At 40.3% G+C, this 23,544-nt stretch overlaps 1 protein-coding gene across 2 annotated transcripts in view; it reads right to left on the bottom strand.

The window, feature by feature from the left end:
• Window positions 1–23,544, bottom strand: part of Synpr (synaptoporin) — a 342,176-nt gene that overhangs the window by 47,043 nt on the left and 271,589 nt on the right. For both annotated transcript variants that reach the window (XM_015494495.2, XM_048801214.1), the window contains one exon: window positions 15,854–16,052. In XM_015494495.2, coding sequence (XP_015349981.1) covers window positions 15,854–16,052 — 199 coding nt within the window. The remainder of the gene's footprint in view (window positions 1–15,853; window positions 16,053–23,544) is intronic.

The following is a 23,544-nucleotide window of genomic DNA, read 5'->3' as shown; positions in this document are numbered from 1 at the left end:
GTTCCCTTAGTGTCTCAAGTTTCAAAGTAAATATTTCAGGAGCAGCCTCAATACAACAAAACTTTCATATATATATATATATATTTTTTCCCCCTGGAAAGCAAATTCTCTCTGTAGAGCTTTTTGGGAGACTCTTTCCAGAATAACATACGATCTCCTGGTCTGGGGTAGAGTAAACAGTTGAAATGCAAAGTTTCACTCAGATTCGAGGTAATTTATTATGGATATGTTTTTTGTAGACTTGAAAATATGTACTTCTATCTCCAAAGTATGATAATCGACTTCTGAGATTCAGTTCCTAAGTTAATGACTCAAAATGTGTATAAAGATTTAAATGCAAGCCTCATGATTCATGAGATGGGAAAATTCAACGCTTTGTAAAATTAAAAGACCAGTGTAAGAAATGTTCAAATAATTTAATTTGTCAGAATATAATGAAACATTATGCCAGGCATTCCAAAGGGAAACAACTGGGATTAAGTAATAACTAATTAAAAAGCACAACCAGAGTTATTCTACCTTATTTTTCCTTGGTTCTATGAATAAATAAACATCTTCTATGTACTTAGCACCTAGTTATCATACCAAAAAAATTTTAACTCAGGGCTGGGGTTGTAGCTCAGTGGTAAAGTGCTTGCCTAGCCCTTGTGAGGCACTGAGTTTGATCCTCAGCACCACATATACATACATACATACATAAATAAATAAATAAATAAATAAATAAATAAATAAATAAAATAAAGGTATTGTGTCCATCTACAACTAAAAATGTATTTTGAAAAATCTTTAAAAATTTGTAGACTTAATCCCATAAATTATCTTTTTTTTTGTACTGGGGAATTAAGCTCAGGGGCACTCAATCACAGAGCTACACCCCCAGCCCTATTTTGTTTAGAGACAGGGTCTCACTGAGTTGCTTAGCACCTCGCTTTCGCTGAGGCTGACTTCAAACTCGTAATCTTTCTGCCTTAGCCTCCCCAGCTCCTGGGATTACAGGTGTGTGCCACTGGGCCTGGCTATAAATAATCTTTTGATCTTTGGGTTCTTAGTACTTTTTAACAGAAGGAATAAAAACTGTAGAGTTTAAGATAATATCTTTGGCAAGTATCAGAAATCTACAAAGTAGTGATCACAAAAAGAAATTCAGTCGCTCGTATAACTGGAAAGTCTAAAAGTTACTGCTTCAGGCTTGGCTGAATTCAGGAGCTCAATTTTTAATTTTGTCCATGTCTCTCTATGATTCTCTCCTACTCTCCTCTCTAGGATTTGCTTATTTCTGCTTAACTTTATTTTTTAAAATGATTCCTTTCATATCATGAGCCATATGGCCACCACCACCTAGACCCATGTATTCCTCCTAGCTTAGTAACTCAAGAAGAAGAAGAAATCCATTTGTGGATAAATCCAAGAGGAGACTTTGGTTGGTTTCACTTTCATTTGAATCACTTGCTTATCTGTGATGTCAGGCATCACGACAGACAGTCCAGCAGGACTGTATCAGTGAGAGAAGATAGTTTCTTCAAAGCAGGAAGCTGTCAGGCCACAGAAGTGTCCTCTGCTCAATTACATTTTTGCTGAATCTATTCCCCCAGTTGAAAATCTCTCCCTTCCATTCAGCTGGTATGTATGTATGTATATATTTATTTATTGGCACCAGGGATTGAACCTAGGGGTACTCAACCACTGAGCCACATCCCCAGCCCTTTTTCTTTTTTTATTTAGAGACAAGCTCTCACTAAATTGCTTAAGCCCTCTAAGTTGCTGAGGCTGGCTTTGAACTTGTGATCCTCCTGTCTCAGCCTCGCGAGCCACAGAAGTGCACCACCACACCTGGCTTCAAGCCTTTTTACCTTGAATGAGTTCCTACATGTTCCCAGGACAAATTTCAAAGTATTCTCTAATGTGTTCCTTTGATAAGGATTCTGCTAATAAGCCATGGAGATGAAGATCCCCGATGGGAGAAAAGGCTAAAGGGCCCGCAGAAAACCCAACCTCTGGAGTTTGTGCCAATTATTTGAATTTTTAATGAACCGTGAGTAGTAAAACAAGATATTTTTAAACTTCTGGAAGCCCCAGTAAACCTAAGCCTATGTGTCTGAGCGTTGGCTTGTTTTGGGTTCGGAAAAAACAAATTTAGCAAGTAATAAGTATAGTTGGCTATCTTTGGGAGTGTGGGTGGGGGGATATATCACCAATTAAAAAAATCCATGATAGCAGGAGGGGTGAAAGACTGAGACTCGTCTCTCAGCTAATTGTCCCAATCAGGTTTTCCAAATTCCAAATTAATGTTATGCCATTACTATATTCAGATTGCCGGCTGATCCAGATGCAAGCTCTTGCTACCTGCATCCTGGTTGATTTAATGGATTTGTGCTCTGTTCGTGCCCCTAAGGCAGGAGGTCTGAGTGCCTCGGTGGGAGGGAGCTAGCCAAAAGGAAGGGAACAGAACGATGGTGGGCAGAGTGAAGTACCATATTAGAGCGGATTGCATTTGCCTGTAAAGAAGCTTATGCTGAGTTTGAAAGCTCAAAGAATAAAAAAAAATCATATAAAATGGGGTTGGATATTGACAAAGCAATAAGAAGCCTTCCCCAGCATTTCTCAAGAAGAGAAAGTCAATAGAGTTTGCATCCACCTGTCTTTCAGCCCTAACATCTGTGGAGATCTAATGAATACTAGCAGCTTAAAAAGCACAGTACGAGACCAGGGTAGCTAATACTAAGGCTGGTAAAAATGAGGGCTCACTTTAATGAGCCCCTGCCGAGCACCGGTTGTAATGGCTTTGCGTGTAATAACTCATTTAATCTGACCAATCCTCTTGTAAGTTGTCTCCACTTCACAGGTGAAGGATTGGAATTATAGAGTGGTCCCAGATCCTGCTCAAAGTCACTCAGATGGTAAATGATGGTACTGAAATTTGGACCCACTGAAATTTGGGTATACAGCTTGTGGTCCTACCCACTGCCTCTTATTGTCTCCTTATGACAAATTATTCCTCAAGATTAGTAGGAATAAAGCTGGGTTTCATTCAGCATTAGGTCCTTAGTACTTAGCACAAGGCCCGGGCCCCAGTGTCTAAACATCCATAATCATTACTCTTTGTTATTATTGTTCTAATTAGTTATACATGACAGTAGAATGCACTTTGATACATCATATATAGATGGAGTATAGTTTTTCATTCTTCTGGTTGTACAAGGTGTAGAATCATGTAGTCGTATATGTACAGAGGGTAATAATGTCCAATTCATTCTAAGGTCCTTCCTCCTCCCATACCCCCTCCCCTCCTTTCACTCCCCTCTACCTAATCTAAAGTAATTCTATTCTTCCCTAGCCCCCCCACCTCTTATTGTGAATTAGCATTTGAATATCAGAGAAAACATTCATTCGGCTTTTGGTTTTGGGGATTTCCTTATTTCACTTAGTATGATATTCTCCAGCTCCATCCATTTACAGACAATTTCATTCTTCTTTAAGGCTAAGTAATATTTCATTGTGTGTGTGTGTGTGTGTGTATTTTCTTTATCTATTTATCTGTTGAAAGGCACCTAGGTTGGTTCCATAGTTTAGCTATTGTTCAACATCTTTAGCAATTAGAGAAATGCAAATCAAAACTACTCTAAGATTTCATCTCACCCTCATCAGAATAGCAATCATCAAGAATACAAACAACAATAAATGTTGGAGAGGATGTGAGGAAAAGGTGCACTCATACACTGCTGGTGGGAAGGCAAATGGGTGCAACCATTATGGAAAGGGGGTTGGAGATTCCTCAGAAAACTGGGAATGGAACCACCATTTGACCCAGCTATCCCACGCCTTGGTTTATACCCAAAGGATTTAAAATCAGCATACTACAGTGATGCAGCCACATCAGTGTTTATAGCAGCTCAACTCACAACAGCTGAACCATGATCATTACTCTTGAATCCAAGAAAAACTTGCTATCTTTAAAGAAGAGTGAAATTATGGCATTCGCCAGTAAGTGGTTAGAGTTGGAGAATATCATGCTAAGTGAAATGTGCTAATCCCACAAAACCAAAGACCAAATGTTTTCTCTAATATGCGGATGCTAATTCGCAATAAGGTAGGGAGTACTAGGGAAGAATAGCATTACCTTAGATTAGGTAGAGAGAAGTGATGGGAGGGGAGGGGAGGGGTTGTGGAGATAGGAAAGATAGTAGAATGAAACAGACATTATTACTGTACGTATATATGTGACTGCATGATCAATGTGATTCTGCAACATGTACACTCAGAAAAATGAGAAGTTCTATCCCACCTATGTATCAAAATGCATAAATGCATTCTACTATCATGTATAACTAATTAAAACAAATTAAAAATTAATTAAAGAAGGAAGAACTACATAAATTTTTGCTTGATTGAAAAACTAAAAACCAGTAATATTTTGCTCCTTTCTTTCCTAACTCTATAGCATTTTGAACATCTCACTGAGGCTACTTGGGGTAGCCCTTGGGGTAACCAGTGCTCTAAGTTGCTTGGAACTCTTCAGCTGGCTCTAATTCCATAGCTGGAGATGGGGTCTGCAGCAGTATAAGAGTATCCCGAAGGCTTTGGAAGCATGCAGAGTCCTTTGATGGGTATCATCTAAAACTGGTGGAAGAATGGAGTTTGCCGCCATGTTCTTCTTGGATGTCAGCTAGATCACAGGGGAGCTTTTGGGAAAGAGGCTGCACAGCTGCAATTGGGGGACAAGATCTTGAGTGCATGTGTGCTGGGGTAGCTCAGAGAGAGCATAAGAGGTCAGAGGGCATTGCAATAGCCAATAGCTAGCTGTGAAGTTCATGGATCAAACAAACAAATGTAGAGGCAGAGAGTTCTCCAGGCGTGGAATTATTCAGAGCCAAAGAAGTGACTTTTTAAAAATTTGTTTTAATTAGTCATACATGACAGTAGAATGCATTTATGTACTTTGATGTATGATACGTAGATGGGATACAATTTCTCATTTTTCTGAGTGTACATGTTGCAGAATCATATTGGTCATGCAGTCACATATACACATACAGTAATAATGTGTGTTTCATTCTACTATCTTTCCTATACCCACCTCTACTTCCCTCCCCTCCCTCTACCTAATCTAAGGTGACGCTATTCTTCCCTAGTGACCCCCAGCCTTATTGTGAATTAGCATCCACATATTAAAGAAAACATTTGGCCTTTAGTTTGTGGGATTGGCTTATTTTGCTTAGCATATCGTTCTCCAACTCCATCCATCTACTGGCAAATGCCATAATTTCACTCTTCTTTAAAGCTGAGTAATATTCCATCGAGTATCTATACCACATTTTCTTTATCCATTCATCTATTGAGGGACACCTAGGTTCCATAGTCTAGCTATTGTGAATTGCGCTGCTATAAACATTGATGTGGCTGTGTCACTGTAGTGTGCTGATTTTAAGTCCTTTGGGTATAAACCAAGGAGTGATATAGCTGGGTCAAATGGTGATTCCATTTCAAGTTTTCTGAGGAATCTCCATACTGCTTTCCAGAGTGGTTGCACCAATTTGCAGTCCCACCAGAAATGTGTGAGTGTACCTTTTCCCCCACATCCTCGCCAACATTTATTGTTGATTGTATTCTTGATGATTGCCATTCTGACAGGAGTGAGATGAAATCTTAGAGTAGTTTTGATTTGCATTTCTCTAATTACTAGAGATGTTGAACACCTTTTCACATATTTGTTGATCAATTGTATTTCTTCTTCTGTGAAGTGTCTGTTCAGTTTATTAGCCCATTTATTGATTGGGTTATTATTATTATTATTATTATTATTATTATTATTATTATTATTATTATTTTGGTGTTAAATTGCTTGAGTTCTTTATATATCCTGGAGATTGGGAGAGAATCTTTACCACATGTTCCTCCGATTAAGAAGCAACTTTTGAGCTGAAGGCAGAGGTAATAAAAAGCTTTTGCCTCTGGGGCAAAGCTCTTCATTTTCCTTTGCCATCATTTTTTATATCTCAATAATAGAATTTAAAAATATACCAAGCTCTAGAAGTTATCTTAAGGATTTGTAAGGAAAATGTTTTAGTCAGTTTTTTTCGCTGCTCTGACTAAAAGATCTGACCAGAACAACTGTAGAGGAGGATAAGTTTACTGGGGGGCTCACTGTTTCAGAGGTCCCAGTCCACAGACAGCAGGCTCCATTCCTCGGGGCTCGAGGGGAGGCAGGACATCATGGAGGAAGAGTGTGGTGGAGGGAAGCAGCTCACATGGTGATCAGGAAGCAGAGAGAGACTTCACTCTCCAGATACCCCAAGGCTCATCCCCAGTGCCCACCTCCTCTAGCCACACCCTATTCTCTTCCAGTCACCACTCAGTTAATCCCATCAGGAGATTGATTCACTGATTGGGTTAAGGCTCTCCTAACTCAATCATTTCTCCTCTAAACCTTCATTGTCTCACACATGAGGTTTTGGGGGACACCTCACCTCCAAACCATAACAGAAGACATTTGAAAAGTGCCTGGTGCAGTGCTAGGCATACAGTAGGTGCTCAATGGTTGGTGTTCATTGCTCCAAGTCAGGTTTTCTGAACCCCAGCAGTACTGACAGTTGGAGCTGGATATTTCTTTGTTTTGGTTGTTCAGAGCACTGTGGGATGTTCAGCAGCATTTCTGACCTCAACCCTGGTAGATACTTGCAATTTCCCCTCAGTAGTGACAATGAAAAATGTCTCTGGACATTGCCAAGTGTCCTATGGCAGGAGTGTGTGTCTTAGTTCATCTGTGTGACTTTTCTAAGAAAACACTTGAGATTGGGTCATTTATAAAGATTACAAGTTAATTTTCTCATAGTTCTGGAATCCGGGAAGTCTTTGATCAAAATGCCAATGTTTTGTTGTCTCATGATGTCTGTTCTCTCCTTCCAAGATGGTACCATGTTCTGCATCAAGGGGAAGGGAGTACTGCCATTCCTTACATGGTAGAAGGCAGAAGGGAAAGGAAATCAAACACCATATAAAGACTGTTTTATAAAGGCCTGAATCCCATTGGTAAGGGAGGAACCCTCAGGGCCCAGTCTCCTCTTAAAAGTCCACCTTCTGACATTGTCACTTTGACAATACACGAATTTGGGGGTGGGCACAATTTTGTGGTTTAAATTTGTCCCCAAATGCTTGTGTTGCCAAAGTGATGGAAGAGGTGGGCCTTTAAGAGGTGATTATCCATGAGGATGATTCCTTTATCAGTGAGATTAAACCCCTTACAAAAGAGGCTCCACGCAGTGTTTGGCCAGCCTCTCTAACACAAGGACACAGTGTTTTTCCCCTCCAGGGGATGTGGCCACAAGGTGCCATCTCCAAGCAGAGAGCGGTTCTTGCCAGACAGCAAACATGCTGGAACCTTCGGTCTTGGACCTTCCAGCCTTCAGAACTGTGAGAAATAAATTTCTGCTTTCTATATTTCCTGTCTCAGGTCTTTTGTTATAGCAGCACCCTTGGACTAGGATGGGGTGGGAGTGTCAGAAGCAAAACTGCCACCATCCTTCTCCCCATGAGTTAAACACCACTGGTCTAATTGGGAGAGGGAACAGTTCCCTCTGGTGCACTGGGCCAGAGAGTGGACACATTTCACATGTCATTCTGTTTTAAATGAAAATAGAAAATGCACAAGGAAAACACATTTGGGGTTTGGTCACCTTCCTGCTGGGTTCTGATTTTCTAACTGAATGGTGAGTCTCTAAAAGGAGAAAAAAAAATCTGACAGAAATGGATGGAGCTGCAACTGACATTTTCCATGAGCCCTTTACAGGACAGGCTCCAACAGAGGAGGAGGAGAGCCGTGGGCTCTGGAAGATCCACACTGATCCTTCAAACGGTTCATTGCCTTTATTAAAGCTGTTGGGCTGCAGCTCATCTTTGTATTTAACTAGCTAATTAGAGAAACATGGTACCAAATACAGTGGGAATTCATTTAAATTACTTTCATTTAAATTGTAATGAAGAGTTCACTAATCATGAAGAAACCTGAAAAGGAGTTGCAAATATAAACTTTGATAGAACACACAGATGATATGCTCAGAAAATCTGCCGGCCTCCAAATGCTTGGGCATTATCTTTTATTTTATTTGGTGGGGAGGGTGGTGCTAAGGATTGATCTCGGGGGCCCTTGACCAGCCCCTTTTTATATTTTATTTAGAGACAGGGTCTCACTGAGTTGCTTAGTGCCTTGCTTTTGCTGAGGCTGGCTTTGAACTCGTGATCCTCTTGCCTCAGCCTCCAGAGCTGCTGGGATAACAGGCATGCCCCATCCTGCCTGTCTGGAATTATCTTTTAAGTAAGTTCATGCCATGGAGTGTATTCACTTGTAGGCAGAGTTACACTATGGTTTAGATGTGAGGCGACCCCCAAAGGCTCGTGTATGCGACAATGCCAGAAGGTTCAGAGGTGAAATGACTGGTTTATGAGAGTTGTAACCTAATCAGTGGATTAATCCACAGATATGGATTCATTGGGTGGCAACTGTAGGCTGGTAGGTAGCGTGTGGCTGGAGGAGGTGGGTCACTGGGGACATGCTCTTCTCATCAGGGACAAAACATAAACCCCCAAAGCATGTCCCCAGTGACCTGAACTGCTTTTCCCCGCCATGTCCTTCCACCTCACCTTGGGCCCAGAGCTCTGGAGTTGGTCCACCAAGGACTGAACCTCTGAAGCCATGAGCTAAAATAAACTTTTCTTCCTTTATGTGAGGTCTTTTGGTCACAGCAACAACAACAACAAAAGATCTGACTAAAACATACACTTCCTCCTCCGACTTACCAAAGACCATCTATATTCCTCTTGTAGACTATTTGCCAGGAATTTCCTGATAGAGCAAGATGGGAACTTTGGCAGTCTAAGAGCTGACAGGCTGTGGTTTTGCACGCTGACACACAGCATCTCTGCTTTACTGAATTTAACCATAGAGGCTTGCAGTGGCTAATGGTATCTTATAACCACAGTAACAGAAGCAGGAAATACAGCAACGGGGAAAGAACAATCCCCCTTTAGGCTTAGTGCAGTGAAAGTCCCTAAGCTGTGTGACCTAAGAGCCCCTAGGCTGTTGACAAGTTTTTATCATATAAGGAACATAGAATGCACCCTCCAATAGAATTGCACCTACTCCCTTGCTTTGATGTACCACAAACTTGCTTATGATTTTCCTTACCACACCACATGCTCTTAATTCATATACATATGGTGCGCCCATTGAAGATACTTATGAAGTGGAACTGATATGATCACACACACACACACACACAGAGAGAGAGAGAGAGAGAGAGAGAGAGAGAGAGAGAGAGAAGAGGAGACTTCCTAATAACTTCCAAATAGCTCAGGGAGTGCAAAATTTGATTTCCATCTGTGATTACACCCAAGTAAAGGTGTTGCTAATGGGAAATACCTTAGTGATGGCCTCTGCCTGTGCTTGACAACGAGGAGCCTGGTTTTCTACTGGGGAGGTTAAAAAAAATCTACCTTCCAGACATAGAACAGAGTGAGTGGGATACAAGGAACAGAAAAGTGACTTGGAGGCTTGCTCTAGCCGTAGTGATCTGAGAAGCAGTTCTGAGTCGAGTTCTAGCCTCAGGGACTGGGGGGTAGGAGAGGATGCTTGGGGTGGAGGGACCAGAGGAAAGCAGGGCAGTAAGGGCTGTGATCAATTAAAGGAAGATGTCGGCCATTTCCCTTTGTAGAACTAGGGCACTACCTAGTAATAGTCAGGAGAATTATTAAAATTAGTGACAATAATAACATTACCATCAGGTACCATTGACGGATCACTGACGGTGAGTCTTTCACTGGGCAAAGCCCTTTGAGGGCAAGAACTCTCTGTCCTTATAGCACCCATGTGATATGGATGTTATTGTTCTCGGTGCAGTAGAAATAACAAGCTTCCCACTGTTAAGTAATAGGTCCTGACAGCACAACTAAATCAAGAACGCCATAATTGAACCACTGTGCTTAAGATCATCAGGCGGAGAGTTTCGATATTTGTTTTGCCATTAACTTCTTCTGACATTGGCCAAGTTTCTCATCGCCCACGGACTCATTTTTGTAATGCCTGGTGCTCAATAAAAAGGAATCAATTTGAATCGGTAGAATGGGGCCAGTTCTCATCGCTCTATTTGTCTCTCTGGATTGTCTTGAGGCTAAATGGGGAAATTTGAAAATATTTGGAAGGCAGTGGGCATAAAACAGATGTGAGCCATGATACCCGGGTGTGTCTGCAATGGGTAAATGGTTCTAGTCCCATAAACTCCCTGTGGTCAACCTGGTCTCCTTGATGACAAAAAGGGATTTTGAGTAACCTGGCCTTTTCGCTCCCACAGACTCTTAAGATGCATATTGTCCACTTCTCTGATTATTAGACTGTTTACTTTAAACCAAACTTTCCTTCAACACGGATTCATGGAAATGTGGGATGGGGTTGAGTGGATGCTCCAACTCAGAACATCCGGCCAGCTTTGTAAGGTCAGTTACTCTTTTAAACCTCCTTTACATGAACATGAGGAAAACCCTCAGCCTCACTGTTTGACATGAGATCTGAAGATGGCTCAGAAGATCCTGTCACAGAAATCTAGGCCAGAGATGGGCTTTAAAACTATAAGGAAACATGACAAAATGATATAACCAGATGTGGCATTTCAATTCCGCAATCATGAACCATTCAGGTGGCCATTTCTGCTTTCTGAGAGCTGATAGCCATTCATCTGTACAAGAGGGCACTTCACCGTGGTGACGTACAGTAGCGGGCTGATTCCTTTGCCCTGGTTTTTCTTGCTACTGTGTCATTTAGTATCATTAACAATTAACGTTACTTGGAAAGACATTCCGATTCTCATTTTTACTTCAAGGTGAGTAATTCTGTATGAATTCCGTAGATAATTTTCTTTTTCTTTGGCAACAGATAAGCTTAGCCTCAGTTTGTTTGAAATTGCTGACAGCTGCGTATAAACATTTAGGAACCAATCCTGGTCATCCCTGATTCATAATATACATTGATCTTGGCCATTTTTAAAGCCTGTTTTTCCTCTCTTTGCATCTTCTATCTGCCGTTCAAGTAGAACCTTCCTACTGTTAAAGCATCATAGACTCATGGCAGTCTTTCTGTAACTCCAAGTGGATTTTGATGGGAAATTAAAAACCTTCTGTGACTGTCAAATGAACAGAAGACCCCAGGTGACATGGGGTGCAAGTTATCTATTCCCAGAGTAAGAAAATGTCCCTGTGTACAAACCCATTCGCCTTATGTACATTCACCCCCTCTAACTTCTGTAGCACACTGTCCATAGGATTTGGGACCCTCTGACATGCAGGAGTTTTGGGCCCTGGATTTGGGTCCAAACACTGCCCTCTGCCTATTTAAGTCATGTGACCTATGAGAGCTGACAATTTTTCCAAGCTTCCTTTTCCTTATCTACAAATGCAGAAAATAATACAAACTCAGGTTTTATTAAGTCAGCTCAACACATAGTAGAAGCCCAAGCATTAACAGCTGATATTGCTAATATCAGTTATTATTATTATCACAGCTGTCATTAGTCTTATTTGTATGTGATGTATAGTTTCTTGTTCTAGCGGCTATAAATCAAAATGGGAATTGGTTAATTTTTGGAAGGATACCTAATTTCTTTCTTTTTCTTTAATTTTTAAAATATGACTGGATCATAATATTCTCTTAAATTTATTTTATTTGTTGCCTTTAGATATACATGACAATGGAGTGTATTTGGACATATTATACATACATGGAGTATCGCTCATTTTAATAAGGATCCCCCTTTTGTGGCTGTACATGATGTGGAGTTTCACTGTGGTGTATTCACATATGAACATAAGAAAGTTATGTCTGATTAATTCTACTGTCTTTCCTATTCCCATCCCCCCTCCCTTCCCTTCATTCCCCTTTGTCTAATTCAATGAACTTCTATTATTCCCCCCCCCCCCTTATTATATGTTAGCATCAGCAGATCATTCGCATATTTGGCCTTTGGATACCTAATTTCTTAAAACTGATTGAATTAGTTTATCTTAGTCTAATATGGCAACTTTGTTGTTTCAGACTAAAAATTGGACTTAGAGAATCCCAAATTACAGAATTTTTTTTTTTTTTTTTTTTTTTTTTGCGGGGGTTGTGTATACTGGGGATCAAACTCATGGGCCCTTAACCGCTGAGCCAGTTCTCCAGCCCTATTTTGTATTTTATTTAGAGACAGCGTCTCCCTGAGTTGCTCAGTGGGTTCACTAATTTGTTCAGGCTGGCTTTGAACTCACCATCCTCCTGCCTCAGTCTCCCAAGCTGCTGGGATTGCAGGCATGCACCACTGTGCCCAGCTTAGAATATTTTAAAGAAGTATATGTGTTGTCAAAAAGGAACAACAACAAGAAAAATATGGTCATCAGAACAAAAGCTGCTCAAGTTAGGAACAGTAGCCATCTTTCAGAATAAATGGGATTGGGTTAAAATACAAGTATTGTTAACATCTGAACAAAGGCTTCTTTAGTCGAAAGTTTTAAGCACGAGACACCCTTCAGGTATCCCCTCACACTGTGAATTTGCTGCTTGTCATGAAAGGTATAAATATGCATTGTTAGTTTCCCAATCACAGCCTGTCATGGTGGGATTGGGACTGACAGGGTACATCCCTACAGATGTACATGCAGCCTGCCTTGTGACTTGTTGGACTCAGGCTTAAATTAACTTTTATCTGCTAAGTAATGAGCACATCAGTTTTTTAATATCGCAGAAGTTTCATCTTGAAGCCTTTCCTATTTTTATTACTAGAATCATCCCCACCTCGGTCCCTCCCTTCCCCGCATGTAATAAAACAAAAGCTACCTGGTGTATTACACAACTCAGGATTTCATTAGATCCTGCTGGGTGGGAAAGACTATTTACACAGAGACAGAACAGCATGCCTTTACAAGATGATTTCATAGAAGCAGAATGGGGTTTTATAGAATAAAAATAGATCTTTTCCCATTTATGGGCCAACTAGCTGGGCCAGCTTCCTCTTTCTAGAAGTCAGAGCATTTCCCTGGACTTGAGAATTCTCTGAGAATGTTTCCATGTCCCCAGGAAATGGATGCATGCTGGGGTCATGGTATATGCATGGCCATCTCTTTTTTTCTATGTACCTACCTACCTGCATCATGGGAGAAATGAGACCACTTAGGTGACTCTGTACTCTGTTTAAGCTTTTTTTTTTTTTTTTTTTTTTTTAAGACTACTGGCTCCAATCTAGGATGAAATAAAAGTACCGCTACCCAAATGTTTAAGTTCTTCTTTGTTACTCCATATTCTCTAAGTTAACCAATTAAAGTGCTGCAAATCTGAACTTTTATCTAGTTCAACTTAAGCAGAGTTGTAAAAACACACCTTTCTCCCAGTTATCCTTCTATGATTATTTCAAGGTTCAGTTCTCCATCATGTGTGGATTAGAGGTTTATAAAATTTATTTTACTTGCATGCTCCCTGAAAGAATTTCCCAAAACTGTGTGACTACTTGTGTAAAGTCAGCACTTAATTTTGTTTTTCGTGAAAGTTTTAATAGTTGCGGATATTGTAATTTCTGGCACGTTCTCAGTATTGACATTTAAAAGTATAGCTGTGATCTCAATTTTTAAACAACACAATATTTACTTGATTTTTTGATCATCCATTAAAATTTATAAATAAATTCTTCAACAGTTGGAAAATTTGCTTCTTTTGTTCCCTCACAGAATTACAGATATAGCATTTTTGAAAGAATTTTATATTTCTTTATTTATATTTCTATTATATTGTGTGTTTTTTAATTTTATATTTCTATGTGACAAAAATATGTATACAAACTTAAATTACTTTTTAACTACATATGATCCTAAGGACTTAAGTATTATAGTTCCCTTTTGATTGGGCAATCATTACAAGAATTATTAATGCACAATTTTCCAAAACAAAAAAATGTATTACAAATTTTATAAGTAATCTTTAAATAATTACTGAAATTTAAAAAGTAAAAATTTCATTTAAAATTTATATTTCTTGGATGGGCTGTTTTTTTTTCTTCAGTTTATAAATATTTGGCAAATATTATCATCATTTTCTAGAATGGGACATGATACAGCATAGATTTGATTGCCATTTTTTTATGTTATAGCTGTATATGTTGACAAAGTTTGCTTGTATAAATGAGTAGGTGGGAATAGATGGATTTTTGTCATAGCAATATCATTAATTTCCTTATATTTAATTTATGTGCCCTGATTACATGGTTATCTATCATCAAAATTTATTTTAGTTTATTTTTAATTTTTAAGAATTATTTTAGCTTTCTCTTTATACATCAAAAATTATTTTTTAATGCTTTATCAACTGATGAGGACTTTTAATTTTATTGAAAGCAAAACATTGAAAATCTCCTTATGTCCAAAAAAAGTATATTAGCCAGGCATAAGGCTCCTCACTTTTTCAACAGAGTACCAACATTTCAAATGATTCTTTTTCTTTAGTGCCTCAAGTGTGTTGTAAATCTACTGAGTGGTAAGATTTGGGATGGTATGGAAGGATGCTTTTCTTTAAAATATGAGTAGAAGATCATTATAATTTGGATAGTCAATGTTCCCCAAAGGCTAATATGTTCCAAGTATGGTCTCCAGGGTGGTGCTGGGGGGGGGGTGAACCCTGGGGGAGGTGGGATCTTGGGGGATTCATTAAATCAAGGGATTGTTGGCCTCTGAACCCCTCCTCTGTTGCTCTCTTTTCCTTCCTGACCTTGACATGAGCAATTTTCTGTCACATACTTTCACTATTTGGTGTCCCCACCCAGGGCTGGAATCTCTAAAACTGTGAGTCAAAATAAACCTGTTTCTCTTTATATGTTAATTACCTCAAGTGTTTTGTTATAGTCATTTTTTTTAAAGTTAAATGTGATTAAAAAAAGAAAGCACTGTCTTCAGAGTCAGGGCATTCTCAGGAAGACAGATTTTATGCAAATATATACATAAAGATTGGGAAATGTGATTTTTTTTTTTTTTTTTTCGGCACCAGGGATTGAACTTATTGGCGCTTAACTGCTAAACCACATCTGCAGCCCTTTTTTATATTTTATTTAGAGACAGGGTCTTACTGAATTGCTTAGGGCCTCCATAAATTGCTGAGGCTGGCTTTGCACTCTTAATCCTCCTGCCTCAGCCTCCCAAACTGCTGAGATTACAGGCCTGGGCCACGGTACCCAGTGGGCAATTCAAAATTTATTTCCTTAAAATTACCCATTCCCGTGTGCTCATCAGAATTTCTGAATCCTTCTAGATTATATGCATGCCCATGTTTGGATATGCTGGGTTATATTGATTTCACCTGTAGGAGTCCTTGGCCCATTCTACAAAGCAAAGGAAAGTGGGGGTGGAGAGAGGAGAGAGAGAGAGAGAGAGAGAACAAATTTCATCTTAAAGTAAGTTGCACTCTGCCCAGACTATCATGAACAGAGGAAATAACACATTTTGAATTCGCACAAATCATACTGTCTACATAACCAGTGATCAAAAGGACCAAGTCCAGAATGCTGGGATCATAGGTGAACCCAAAGCAAGCCTCACCACTCCTTCCTCCCTCTCAGGAGATTTCCAGCCACTTATTTCAGAAGGGTTTCCAGCAGGTCTTGGGCCACATTTCCAAAGGCAGGGGGTGGGGAGACTCAGGAGAGGGACAGGCATCACACACTTGTCCCCATCCAAGAGGTTTGGATGAAGAAAGAAAAATGATCTCCTTTCACATCCCTGCCCCCAGGGCCTAGGTCCCCGGGACACCTTTGCAGCCTTTGCCAAAGAAGCGCCAGAGGACAAAGAGAAAACCACTCACGATCAACGGGCCCCGGTTGTTTTCTCGGTACTTGTTCTGGAAGAAAATGTAAACCACGGTGGCGGCCAGAGAGTAGAGGAAGGCGAAGACGGCGACCGTGACGAAGAACTCGGCCGAGGACGAGGAGTCGCCGATCAGAGCCAGCTTCTGGCGCTCCTTGCCCTCGCAGGTGGGCACCTCGAAGGTCACCTGGTGCAACCTACACGGCCGGACAGAGGAAGAGACTCTTTAAGGGCTCCCAGCTCTGGTGTCCTAGACCCTGGCTATGTCCCCCGGCTCCTTCCTCTTCTGCTTCGAACTGTCACCTTGCTGCAACCTCCATGCCCCCGCCCTACCTTTTGGGGGCTTCTCAGTTATGCCAAGCATGGTCCTGAGTGTCTGGTCATGGACAGCTCTCTTTCCCTAAATGACTCTGCCCTGATCTTTCCCATGCTGTCTCCTTGGTATTCAGGCATCAGCTTGAACACCCTCCTGGGAGAGGATTTGGCTGAGCATTGATCAAGAGTAGTTCCCTTGGCTGGTTGAGGGAGCGTGTGCCTGTCATCCCAGCCACCACCGGGGAGGCTCGGGCAGGAGGATGGCAAATTTGAGGTCAGCCTCAATCATTTGGTGAGGCCCTAAGCAATGTAGTGAGACTTCATCTCAAAATAAAACATAAAAGGAGCTGGGGGGACTGGGGTTGTGGCTCAGTGGTAGAGCGCTTGCCTTGCATGTGTGGGGCACTGGGTTCAATCCTCAGCACCACATAAATAAATAAAATAATAAAATAGAGGTATTGTGTCCATCTATAACTAAAAAAAAAAAAAAGAGAGAGCTGGGGATGTGGCTCAGTGGTTAAGTGCCCCTGGGTTCAATCCCCAGGACCAAATAATGATGATGATGATGATGATGATGACAATAATAATATAAAAAGTAGCTCTTTTGCTTTAGACATCTTCCAGCACATCACACTGTTTAATCTTATCTGCAGCAGTCATTACCAGGCAATGACTGGTCATGAATGAGTCTCTTATCTCCGTGATAGTGGGGCATCTTGGTTTTCTCCTCAGTATCCCCCAAATCCAGCCTCTGTTAGGCACTCAGTATTTGGAGAAGTAAATGAGCATTCTTTTTTTAAAAAATAATTTTTTTAGTTGTCGATGGACCTTTATTTTATTTGTTTACACATGGTGCTGAGGATTGAACCCAGTGCCTCACACATGCTAGGCAAGTGCTCTGCCACTGAGCCACCAGCCCAGCCCCCAGTGTGAATGAGCATTCTCAAGTCTGTCTATCAGGATGACTGATAGTCTGATAGTCCTAATTAGATGGGGCTTTTAAAACTTCTACTTTAAAAAGAAAGTTCTATCTTTTTAAAGTAGAATTTTAATAGATTGCTTAATAGATTGCTTGGTAGAGAAAAATAAGATGCTAGAGCGATGGTTTCTGCTTAGCCAATGTCACCTAAGGAAGGTGACATCCAATAGTTTATGGCATGAACTAGAACAAAGTGGTCAAGTGGAACTCAGTCTAGAAACCAGTTCTCCAGAAAGGACCAGGAGGGAGGCACCTGGACAAAAAACATGAAGGAGGCTTATTTATATCAATAAAGCATCACTTGGAAAATTATGCACCTGGAAATTCACAACTTATCCTTAGAATTTTTTTTTTTACTAAGCAAATTTTGGTTTTTTTCAAATAGATTGTTGTGCACATTTTCTTCTAATTTAGATAGCAATGGTCATGATTAAGTAATAATGATAATGACAACTAACATATTGGAACATTTCTTATGCACCAAACACTTGGGTTTTGAATACATGATTGAATTTAATGCCCACGATGAACCTGATAATGTAGTAACTTAACTGCACTTTCCCTTTGCAGATGAGGAAACCGAGGCGTACAAGAGTCAGGTACTTCTTCCTAAGGAACGTAGCTCATGATTATTGAGCCAGGGATTTAAATCTGCTTCTGAGTTCAGAGTCGGACCTTTTAACATCTATGTTAACCTGTTTATATTAAGTAATGAAGACATTAACTCGCAGGAATTTTTTTTTCCAAAGTGAAACCTGTGGACTAATGGCCTTAGAAACTCGAGGCATTCTAGCATACATTCAAGGGCCCCATTTCAGACTTCCTGAAACCTCTAGGAGAGAGCCTAGTTGGCAGCTAGAGCAGACAAAAATCCAGTTCACTTAATTTTTTTTTCTTTTTCTCTTTCTTGTCTTTCTTTTTTTTTTTTTCTTTTTGGTACCAGGGCTTGAAACTACAGGTGCTTAACCTCTGAGCTACATCCTCAGTGCTTTTTATTTATTTATTTATTTTGAGGCAAGGTCTCACGAAGTTGGTTGGGTCCTTGACTAGCCTCAAACTTGTGATCCTCCTGCCTCAGCCTCCTGAGTCACTGAAATTATATGCATGGACCACTGTGTCTGGCTTGCCCTTCCTTCCTTCCTTCCTTCCTTCCTTCCTTCCTTCCTTCCTTCCTTCCTTCCTTCCTTCCTTCCTTTCTTCCTTCCTTCCTTCCTATCTACTGGAAATGGAATCTAGGGGTGTTTTACCGCTGAGCCACATCCCCAGCCCTCTTCATTTTTAAATTTAATTTAATTTTATTTAAATTTTTATTCATTCATTCATTTATTTATTCAGAGACAAGGTCTCACTGAGTTGCTTAGTTCCTCGCTAAGTTGCTGAGGCTGGCTTTGAACTCACCATCCTCCTGCCTCAGCCTCCTGAGCTGCTGGGATTAAAGGTGTGCACCACCATGCCCAGCCAATTTCTTTATTTCTTAAAAGCATTCATTTTTTTTTCGTTTGTTTGTTTACTGCTTTACTAAAGAAAGAACTATCTACAAAGTCCTTTTGATTTTCCTTGTGGCTATGGAGCTTGTCCACAGTCCTTTCCTTAACAAACACTGAGGTGTTCAGCTGCAGTAAAATTCAGGAGGTGGTTATTTGGCAGAGCCCCTTTTCTGCCTTGCTGGGTATACGGAAATATTCCTCAACAATTTGTCCTGTAGGAATATTTTAAAATGAGGGATAATTGAAGAGGTAGGTACTCATGTCAATTCTGAAACAGGTGATTCGGAGTTCACACCCTTTCTCTGTGTTTAATGTCATTCACTTAACACATTTTTTGACAGTCAGCAACTCTATGCTTTACACAATGGCTGATGCTGGGGTGGGGTGAGGAATAAGGAGATGGAATGATCTCTGTTTAGCTTGAACGAAGCTATTTCCTTTACAGAGAGATGATAGATTTTCTGAGAGGAGCCCTTGCCCAGTCTGGGGGTGGGAGGGTCCGGGTAAACCTCCCTTGTGAGAGCCATCCTTCCTCTGCAGCTTGAACATGAGTAGAAATTACCCGGATCTAAAGTTAAGAAAGGAAGCACAATAAGATCCCATTTTGCATCCACTAGGTTGACAACACCAGACAAGTTACAGGATGGCAGTCTTAACAGGCGTTGGCGGGGATGTGGGGAAATTGCAGCGATCATACGTGGTCCATGGGAACGTCAAATGGAGTGCCCACTTTGGAAGACAGACCCTGGCAGTTCTTCAAATAGTCATACACAGAGGCATCATAGGATCCGATTCCACCCCTGAGATGCATATGGGAGAGATATACTATTTGGTTACATAAAACTTGTGCCAGAATGTCCACACGACATTATTCATAACAGCTCCAAAGTGGAAATAAGTCAAATGTCCATCAACTGATAAAAGGGTGCAGTGTATCCAGAGGTTGGGATGTCATTTGTCAATGAAAAAGTAACCCACCTCAAGATCAGTGGGTCTCCACTGTGACAGTTCCCTTGACTCAAATGTGGAATCTGGGTCTGAATCTGTGTTCGGGGGAACAACAGGAGTGGGAGAGTAACTAATTGTTCTTTTTCAGGACCATCAGTTGAACAGCAGTATCTTTTCCCTTGCTAACTCACTGCGTTGACTCGGAGAAATTGTTAATTGTGCTTGTGTGCACATGACAAAAACAAACAAACAGACAAAAAACAACTTAAAAATCTGCTTTGCTAGGAAACAATCAAAAACGTGAAGAGAGAGAAAATCTTTGTCACCTGCACCTGGGATACAGCATTAATCTCCAGGATATATAAAGAACTCAGAACACTTAACACCAAAAAATCAAATAACCCAATCAATAAATGGGCAAAGGAACTCAACAAACACTTCACAGAAGAAATAGTCAACAAATGTATGAAAAAAATGATCAACATCTCTAGCAATTAGAGAAATGCAAATTAAAACTACACTGAGATTTCATCTCCAGTCAGAATGGCAATTGTCAGGAATACAAGTAACAGTAAATGTTGGCGAGGATGTGGGAGAAAAGGTACACTCATAAGTTGTTGGTGGGACTGCAAACTGGTGCAACCACTCTGGAAAGCAGTATGGAGATTTCTTAGAGATCTTGGAATGGAACCACCGTTTAATCCAGTTTTCCCACTCCTCAGTATATCCAAAAGACTTAAAATCAGCACATTATAGTGATGCAGCCACATCAATGTTTATAGCAGCTCAATCCACAATAGCTAAGCTATGGAACCAACCTAGTGCCCTTCAACAGATGAATGGATAAAGAAAATGTGATATCTATACACAATAAAATATTACTCAGCATACAAGAAGAATGAAATGATGGCATTTGCTGGTAAATGGATGGAACTGGAGACTACCATGCTGAGTGAAATAAACCAATCCCCTCCAAAACAAAGGCAGAATGTTCTCTCTGATATGTGGATGCTAACCCACAATAAGTGTGGGAGGGAAGAATAAACCATTGGATTATACAAAGGGGAATGAAGGGAAGGGAGGGGGATAGGAATGGGAAAGACAGTGGAATGAATCGGACATAACTTTCATATGTTCATATATAAATAACAATCAGTGAAACTCCACATCACGTACAATCAAAAGAATGGGAAGTTATAGGGGCTGGGGTTGTGGCTCAGTGGTAGAGTGCTTGCCTCACATGTGTGAGGCTCTGGGTTCGATCCTTAGCACCACATAAAAATAAACAAACAAAATAAAGGTATTGTGTCCATGTACAACTGAAAAAAAATTAAAAAAAAAGAATGAGGAGTTATATTCTGTGTATGTATGACATGTCAAAATACACTCTCATATCAAAAAAGAACAAATAAAAAATTTTCAAAAATCTGCTTGGCTTATTACTATCTGAGCAGTTAGCCCAACAACTCTGCTGGGATGAGATGAGAAGAAAGAGATCAAATGGAAGTGACGTTCTAAACCAGTGCCTAATCTAAGGAAAGGGGTGGAGGACGATTTATAAAGGAAGAGTATGGCAGAAGAAATAGTCAACAAACATATGAAAAAAATTATCAACACCTCTAGCAATTAGAGAAATGCAAATTAAAACTACACCGAGATTGAGTATAATAATTCATATCATTCAGTGTTTTGAATGCTGCAAACACACATATACACAAGAAGGTTCTCTTAAGCAACAGTTATGTTTATATATAAATATGGCATGTATGTGTGTATATATAAAAACCGTGCTCTCTCTCTCTCTCTCTCTCTCTCTCTCTCTCTATATATATATATATATATATATATATATATATACACACACACACACACACACACACACACACACACACACACACATATAACTGCTACATATATTAATTTGAAAGAGGAGAATTTATAGTCAGCATGTGTTTTGCAGCTATAATCACTGTAGAATGAGGTCTCATTAATTTTAGAACCTAAACTAGGGGGAAAACTGTCTCATAGAGATAGAGCCTATCCGTGGCCAGCATCTGGAAGCTGGGGATCCCTCTGATCTTGCAGAGAGCAATTGCTGAGACTGTGAAAGGTACCAAATCCAATTTGTTGATTTCAAATGTATGATTCCCTTCTCGGCTGACCTGACCCAATCAAGGGGTAATTGAATCTGGCTGGGTTTTACTGCATACTGCATTCTATCAACGAAAGCCCTCCATTTTACAGTAGTTTCCTTGAGGGGGAAGAAAAAAAGCAACTTTTGATACCAAGGCCTAAATGGGGCTATTTAAAGCATTTCACGGATTCGCCAATTAACTGCAAGGAGCTACTAAGCACCTGCGGTTTTCAGTTCTGTTTGTAGGACCTGGAAAAATCGTCAATGTACCTATCTCTTCAGAGAACTGGAAAGGGACAAACTGGTACTTATTTGTTAAGAACCAATGACATTTTTCTACCTCTAGGCAGTGGGCTAGTTCTTTAGCTAGCTGTATCTCAATTAATTCTGATTGCAACCCTCCTAGATAATACTGTCACTAGTTTTTAGATGAAGAAGTGATGCTTGACATGAGCAGTCAGCTTGCCTGAGGTCATTTGGCATCCACCAGGAGAGAAGAGATTGTCTCAACTGCAAGTAGATTAGGAGGAGCTCACATTAAGGACTACCTCACATTTCTACCTCGCAGCTTGAAAATGACAACATCCTTTAATGTCTTTTTTATTTTTTATTTTTTGGTATCAGGGATTGAACCCATGTGCACTCAACCCCTGAGCCATATCCCTGGCGCTTTTTTATATTCTATTTAGAGACAGCGTCTCACTGAGTTGCTTAGGGCCTCGCTAAGCTGCTGAGGCTGGCTTTGAACTTGTGATCCTCCTGCCCCAGCCTCCAGAGCCCCTGGCATTACAGGTGGGTGCCACCACTCCCGGCTGCATCCTTTAATTTCCAGCTGAATGTATGCACAAAAATGACCACACCATCTCATCTAATGGTAGGCTGAGAATTTATACTAAACGGATTCTAAACCAATATTCCTTCTGCTTCCACCTTGAAATATGTGAATCAGGCATTTTACAAAGTCCCCAGCAATGACGGAGCTGCTCCCTGAACGCTGATCAATAGAAAGGCATTTAAAACTCCCTGGTTTTCAAACCTTGTCCTGGGATATTCTGACATTTGCCTTAGAACCAAGCAGAGGGCAAAGGAACTGCAGTTGGGATCATCATAATGTGATTCTGTATAGAAAGGGAGATATTCTGCTAAGGATAGCACATATTCATCTGTAGGTCCCACGGGTTGATGCCAGTCATCTGGTAATAAAACTTTTGAAATTAATGACAGTATCTTTCACCAGGGGTGGAAGAAAACAGGACTAAAGCCCCTAGCAATATATTTAGGAGTGACTCAGTGTCACATCCTAAGGACAGCGACCCAGCTGCTTTTAGGAGCAAAGTGGGAACTATTTAGGGTGTCAGGGAACATAGTGCTGTCACTGAATTTCTGATAGCTATAAAGAAATTGGCCGGGAAGATCAGAGGGCAGCTGGCCAATTATAGTTCTCACGGTTTTCTCGTTATCCGATCATCTTCTATAGGTTCTGTTTCAAATCCCATTTAACAGTCGAAAGGGACTTTAATCATCTTGCTCCAACTTTTTCTCTTCCCAATACGAAACATTGGCCATTGTCTGGTTTTAGATCGACTTTCTATTTAAAAAAACCTTTTTTTTTTTTTTTTGCTAGTCCTATGTGCTATGTACAAATGTAATGAGTACATTTGGGTGTGCATTTGCACACACATACACACACACACAAGCACACCTACTGCTTACTGTGCTCATATCATTTACAAGATAAATCACTGTAAAATCCTGAGCGCTTGTGCGTTTTCAAATGCTACCTTTTCAGTTTCTTTTTCTCCCCAGTAGATCTTTCCATTTCACAG

The sequence above is a fragment of the Marmota marmota genome, unplaced genomic scaffold, assembly GCF_001458135.2.
Source record: "Marmota marmota marmota unplaced genomic scaffold, marMar, whole genome shotgun sequence".
Classification (NCBI taxonomy): Eukaryota; Metazoa; Chordata; class Mammalia; order Rodentia; family Sciuridae; genus Marmota; species Marmota marmota.
Note: the sequence above shows the minus strand (reverse complement) of the source record. Positions and strands in the feature narration are given on the sequence as shown.